A 7,097-nucleotide genomic window follows, 5' to 3' on the forward strand; every position below is an offset into this window, starting at 1 on the left:
GTGGGGATATACAAGCAAGTATTCCTGAAACAGAATATTCATCATGATGGAGGAGAACAAAAATGAAACTCAGCTCAGGCGCTGGTCAGATCCGTCTTGAGTTCTTTAGCACCTTATTTAAAGCTCCCTAAGGGTGCCAGTAGCTAAACAAACAGCAATCTTCCTTGTAGGCTCTAAGCGTGCCTGTAGCCCGTGGCACCCAGCCAGGGTTGGCGCCCCGTGGGAAAGCGGGGTGAGCATTTCCCAGCTACGGCTGTAGGATGGCTCTTAAGAGTGTTACCTTAGGGAGCTGGTGACATTTATGGCTCTTGACCCACGTACCGCTAGCATCACCCCACAAGAGCACTAGGCAGCCTCGGCATCACCTGGAAGGTCTGAAGCCCCACAGCCGTGGAGTCTTGGGAGTCTTCCACGTCGGTTCATTGTCATTGAGTTCGTTCCTATCTCATTATCAGTCAGTGACCCCTGTTGGCCGAAGCCCACTCCTCTTTACTCTTCTGCCTGGACACCCACCTTCCTCGTTCCTTTTAGGCTATCCCCGGAGGGCAGACCTCTCCACACCCACCGATACGTTTTTCTCAGTGCTTTGTGACCCAGGTTCTCGAAGACGAGAGTGGGTCTCCCTCTGTGGCTCACCTACAGAATCCCACACAACCGGACAATTAGCCGGTGAAATGCTGTGCATCACAGTAGAGCAGGGCCTACTAGAAGGTTCCTTAAAACGGCAGGTTCTCCATATCCACAGCGGCCACCAACGGCGGACTGGAGCACACGGACGATTGCGAAGGTGGCGCAGGACCAGGCAAAGCTTCGTGTGGTTGTACACGGGAGTGCCTTCAGTCAGGACTGACCTGACACATCCGTCCATCCCCGCCACACCACACTCTCATCTGGGTACCAATTCCCCGGATATTTACCCAGAGGCTAGATGTGTCACATACCGTAATAGGGTGGGACAGGACAAGGGGATGGGTGCTCTGACCCACTCCCTACCTAGTGTGGCCGATGGACACTCCTTCCACTAGCCATTTATTCACAACACATCGGTAGCCCATCTTTTGTCTTCCAGGCACCGCGGGGTCTTACGTATAGAATGATAAATGAAATAGAAAACATTCCTGTATTCAAAGGCAGAGATTGAGTTGGAAAGTCAAGTCCATGTACAAATGTATATGATAGGCTCCTTCTCTGTTTGTGAAGGAAAGAAGGGGGTGCCACAGGTGAGCTAACGGTGCGGAGACAGGGAAAGACTCTCTCAGGAGAGGCTGTTCATACTCAGAACGAAAGGGAGAGATGAGACCAGCAACAGGGAACACCATGGGAAAGAGCACTATGGACAAACGGAAGAGCAGGTGCCAAGGCCCTGGGGTAGAAAAGGCTGTGCTGAACTAAAGCAAAGTGTTTCGTGCCAGAGTGGGGATGTGTTTCAGTGTTGCTCTATCCGGTGCTTTGTGAGATGATTGGTTTCTCTGAAGTGGATCACCAGGCCTTTCTTTTAAGGTGTCTCTAGGGAGGCACAAACCCACGAGCCTTTCAGTCGGCAGCTGAGTGCATTACTCACTTACGCCCAGAAGAGACTCCTGAGCCAGGGAAAGGTTGTCAGACAGAAGTGCCAGGGTTCCGTGATGGAGGGTCTGAGTAACACTTAAGGAGGGTGATCAAAGATGATTTGACCTGGCCGCTAGGTTTCTGATGTGGACTTCTGGGTGGCTGAGACTGCCGTCCCCCAGGATGGAGAGCAGGGGAGAAGCAGGTTTGGGTCAGAAGAGAAAGGGTCAACTCTTGGGCGGAGTGCTGATTCTGAGGAGAGAAATGTCTCGCGGGTTGAGCTGGGTCTGACCAGTTACAGCAGGCAATGGACCTAAGCCTGGCGTTATCAGTGAATAATCAGTAGTGGAAGTTTGTCGAATGGGTATATTCGCGTGGGGCCAGTGTGGTGTGGGAGAGGGGCACTGAGTTATGGAGGCTGAGAAAAATGCTGGGAACCCCCACGTCAAAGGGAAGGCTGAGGAGGAGACCCCTGGAAAGGCAACGAGAAGGCTGGCCAGAGAGGAGGAGATGCTGGGCGGTGCCCGGAAGGCAGAGACAAGAAGAGTTTCAAGAGCTCAGCGTGGGGATTGTGATAAATAGGATTATTATTATTATAAAAGGATGGAGGGAGGGGGAAAATAAGGACCTGATGCCAGGGCCTTAAGTGGAGAGCAAATATTTTGAGAATGATGAGGACAATGAATGTACAAATGTGCTTTACACAATTGATGTATGTATGGATTGTCATAAGAGTTGTACGAGCCCCCAATAAAACAATTAAAAAAACAACAATAATAAAAAACAAGCAAAAAAATAACAACAAAAATCCCTCAGGGTGGGAATGGCTACCCTCACCAAGTACCCCACAAACACAAAACTGCCTTCTGGGTATTACTGTCAAATGTGGGGTGCAGATTCTGTTTATGGTCACAAGATACTCGGACACAGTAGCTCGGGTGGGAGTCAGGGGTGGGAGAGGACAAGAAGTTTGACTGCCCTCGAGACCATCCCCTGAAAAACCCCAATGTACTGCGGCGGGAGGAGGAAAGGTCCAGGGCCGACAGAGCGAGGGAAGCGTTGGGAAGGAGGATGTCAGAGACAGCGAGGAGAGACCGTGTGCATGTCCGCTGCTATGCTTCGCCCCTCCAAGGGCTGTGGGCGAAGGGCATCCGTCTTCTGTAGGGTGAGATGATGGGCTTAATGAAAGATGTGTATGGTCCTCATCCCTGGGTGGATGCAGAATTCCTGCGCCGCTCGCTGCAAGGATGTTCTAGCAGATGCATTCATTCCTTGCCGCCAGAAAACAAAGGGGAAAAAATCCCCAAGAAACAGAGCCCATTGACATGCAGGGATCTGGAGGGGGATCCCAAAGTGAACAGCAAATTATAAGGGTTGCCACGGAGTGTTCTCGGGTCCAGCAGTCATGGGGCGGCAGGTTTTGTTGCTGTTGGTATAAGCCTTGGCCCTGGAATCAGTGTTTCTGGGTCTTCACCCAGGCTCCCACGGGCAGGGCATGATGCTTCCCGCCTTGGGTTGCCCCCCCAACCCCGGTGTCCCCCCTGTCAGATGGGCATTTTGACTAGTCACTCTCCCTCAGGTGAGCTGCTAGGAGGAGAAGGGGAATCGATCACCTCAGTACGTGACTGGTGTTGGATTTGTGTTTGCCTAGACCAAGGATGCCCTCTTCACCATCCTTCATGACCTCCGGCCCCAGGATCACTTCAATATCATCGGATTTTCCAACCGGATCAAAGTGTGGAAGGACCACTTGGTGTCAGTCACGCCCAACAACATCCGGGACGGCAAAGTCTACATTCACCACATGTCACCCAGTGGAGGTTAGCCGCTTCCCTTCTTTTCACAAGGGCTGATCATAAGTTAGTAGCCAGTTTTCTGCCAAGAGATGAGGATGTGAAAGCGGAAGCTGATTACAGGACAGAAGATAACAGCATTCCCAGAAGCTTCTGTTTCTCTGGGCACCAAATCTGTAAATTCTCCTGTTCCCACCCTCTCGTGACGATGCCAACTAAGTTATAAGAGAAAATACTTGATATGCTTTTGAAGGCTTTCCTGGCTTATCTCAGGAGTCCTGAACAATGAGGCGGGTTTTTCAGTTTGTAAATTGCTTGTGGGTGGAGGATGAAAGTGAAATGGATGATCTACTGTTTTCTGTTCTTGGGTGTCCCCCACCCTTAGGACAGAGCAGATAGAAATGCCTGCTAACAGTTAGCCTGCTCTGCCTGAGGCAGAGCAGCCGCTGGGTGAGTGGACTGTGAATCCCAGGTGTGTTGGGTGGGGGTGCAGCGTGGGAAATGAGCGGCGTGGCTGGTAGGTCAAATGCAGTGGAGGGGATGTCGGGCTCTGAATCTTGTTTTGGTTACTACGGTACCCAGAAAAGTGTGCAGGCTGTTTAGAGATGGACAAAGATTTCTCTATGAAAATAATTCTATGCCTGGAGAATCAGCACAGTAGATCCCAGCTATACCAGTGGAGGTAAATGCCTCCACTATGTAAGAACTAGGTCTCAAGTCTTGCTGCTCTGTGTCCACTTTACTAATAATGGAATTAAGAGGTGCTAAGAGAGGAATATTTAGGGGAACTGAGCCTGACCACCCTTCTACCCCACCCCCCACTCACCCCCACCCAACCTCCAACACACACTTCTTTTCTTAAAGGGCCTTTTCGTGACGGCACCTCTTGGTGGCGGTGTTTTAGTTCCTTCTTGTCTCCATCGAAACAGTTAAATGAAGGAAACACCCACTTCCGTTCTCTTCCATCTGGGACTTGGCATCTTCCGTATAGTTGCTATTTCACTTGGAAGACAAAGCCTCTGATGTCCCAAATGAGCTTCATTTAAGACTCGGATCTTCCGTGGATGACACCTCGATTTATAATAGGATTCCCTACCAGTCTCCGATAACAATGTGATCTAGAAGCCATTTTATTGGTTAAAAGAGAATTAAAAGCATCAATTCAATATTACAATGATGACCTGTGGCTGGGAGATGGAAAGATGTACAGTCTCTGAGGGAAGAGACTCTTACCATCTTTGCATATCCCCAGCTGTCTAGCATAGCTCCTGCACCGGAGTGTAGTATGTCAGTGAATGTGTGTTAGCCCTGAGGCCCTTTTAGTGAAACTGCCTACTCATAGAATAGAGTGTGTGTGTGTGTGTGTGTGTGTGTGTCGGGGGTGGGGGGCTGTGAGTAGGAGAAAGAACTTTAGCCGAGAATAAGCACCCTGTTTCTTTTGGAATCCAAACCATATTAGTCATATTGGTATTCTTTATATATATATATATTTTTTTTTTCCCCTCCATACTTCATTGGCTAACATCTACAGATGAATAGAACATCCATTTATACTTCTCCAGGCAGGATACTATTCTAGTAAGGAGACTTGGCAGCCTAGTGATTAAGCGCTTGACTGCCAACCGAAAGATTGGTGGTTCAAACCCACTCAGAACATCTGTGGAAGGAAGACTGGGCAGTCTACTTCCGAAAGGCTTAACGCCCATTGCCACTGAGTCAATTCCAACTCATGGGACCCTCTAGGAAACCAAACTCACTGCCATGGAGTCAGTCGATGGTGACTCATAGCAACCCCACAGGACAGGGTCTATGTGGGGTTGTTCTGGGACTCTTTACAAGAGTAGAAAGCCTCATCTTTCTTCCTCAGAGAGACTGGTGGGTGATTTTGAACTGTGGACCTTGTGATTAGCAGCCCAATGCATAACCACTGTGCCAACCAAAGCTCCTCTACGGGGACCTTAGGGACTAGAACCCCCTATGAAGCAATTCTACTGTGAGTGGGAATCCCTATGAGTGGGAATCCACTGGACAGCATCTAACTATACTGGGGCCAGGAGTGTAGATTCTGAAGACAGGCTTCCTGGGCTTGAATCCACCTCTACCATTTGCTAGTAGTTTCACCTCTCTAAGCCTCCACTCTCTCCCTGTGAATTGAGACTCAGAATGGGGTTGTTCTTAGGAGTTCTCTAGCTACAGTACTTTGGAAAGGGCCCAGCACATGGTATGTCCTTTGGGTAAATTTTGTTGTGGTAAGTAAGAATCATATATAGTCACTATTTTTAATAATGTGAGTACTTAGTCTCCCTTGGCTGTTTCTCCTGTGGCTTTGCGACTGCTGTGTGCTTTTTGTGTGGATGGGTTGGGTCCCTTTGCAGTACATGCCCGGTGGGTAAGTGGGCAGGCAGGGGAAGCCCTGGTTTAACACAGATTGGTCCCAAGTCAGCCTGGCTGTGCTTTTGGTAGCCATGGGATATTAGAGCCGATTAATCCAACCATTTGCCTTGGTATTTGGCATGAGCCACATGAATGAACCATTTGGCACTGCTGCTAAGAGCTAGATTAATGAGAAAATAAATACTTGCCAGTTAGTCTGTGCCCACATGTCCAGAGGCAAAATAAGATTGTGCATTAAGAAAGGGAAATTAACAGATGGAAAGAAATGTTAACTACAGTTTCAGCTTTAATGTTCCCTTAGGTGTGGATGCTGTATGCATCTTACAAAGGGGCACCACTCTGCTTACCACAGACACAGGCTTAATGGTTTTGCCAGTCAGCAAGTCTGGAGGAAGTGAAGCTGTGGGGCACTGTCTGATTCACTCAAACAGGGGGCCACTATAAAGGTAGATAAAAACATGCCCATCAGGGTGAGGGAGCTGTTCTACAGCTGGGCTGAAGTGTGGGTGTTCCACACCATACATTTGTTCAAAATCACTTCGTTTGACACTCCAAATGGGTGATTGTTTGTTTTTTGTCCTATAAAGTTTATGAAAATAAAGCTGATTTAACAAATTACTGCATCCAGGAAAAAGAAATCGTCACTCCAGGCTGCGGCCAGAATGCTCCATTTTACGTGGCAATGGAGGAACAGTGGCAGAGGTTGATGGGATTCATAGCTAATCCAGGGACCTCAGCCCGTCAACTCCCCATCCCTCTGTCACCCCAAACACAGCCAATGCTTGCCGACACCCACTGTGGGTATAGTCCCACAACTTGAATCAGAGCTAGTCCAGTGCCAGTGGAAAGATGGTGGGGAGGAGGCAGGGTCCCGGGAGAATCAGCACAGTAGATCGCCCAGGGATACTGGTGGAGGTAAATGCCTCCACTATGTAAGAACTAGGTCTCAGTCTTGCTGCTCTGTATCCACTGTACTAATAATGGAAATAAGAGGTGCTAAGAGAGGAATATGTAGGGGAACAAGGTTCAACAGAAGTGATCTACTAGGTTTTCAATAAGCACCACCCAGCTGCGGGCAACATTTGAAGCCATTCAATGCTATGCCCCGTGCCCCCCTATACCTCCATGTTTTGTGCCCTCTTCTTCCTTTGATTTCCCTTCCTTCCAATTCCTTCAGCCAGCACTCTCCTCCTGTTCTTTGTAAAACCTTTTCTCAGAAAAGACTGTAGAAGTCACTGATGCTAAGATATTGAAGACTTCTTTACTAAAGTAGCATTCAAAAACCCAAACTAAACTCATCGCTATGGGGTTGATTCTGTCTAGCGACTTTGGAAAACAGGCTAGACCTGGCCCTCTGAGCTT

General features: G+C 48.8%; 1 protein-coding gene across 1 annotated transcript in view; it reads left to right on the forward strand.

Moving 5' to 3' along the window:
- ITIH5 (inter-alpha-trypsin inhibitor heavy chain 5) overlaps positions 1 to 7,097 on the forward strand; it is a gene marked incomplete at its 5' end in the record, with an annotated part of 125,102 nt that overhangs the window by 90,543 nt on the left and 27,462 nt on the right. Inside the window, one exon of the mRNA XM_045285585.1 lies at positions 3,200 to 3,368. Coding sequence (XP_045141520.1) covers positions 3,200 to 3,368 — 169 coding nt within the window. The remainder of the gene's footprint in view (positions 1 to 3,199; positions 3,369 to 7,097) is intronic.

This window comes from Echinops telfairi, unplaced genomic scaffold, assembly GCF_000313985.2.
Source record: "Echinops telfairi isolate 266 unplaced genomic scaffold, ASM31398v2 ScPeMD7_7473;HRSCAF=8511, whole genome shotgun sequence".
In the NCBI taxonomy this organism is placed as follows: Eukaryota; Metazoa; Chordata; class Mammalia; order Afrosoricida; family Tenrecidae; genus Echinops; species Echinops telfairi.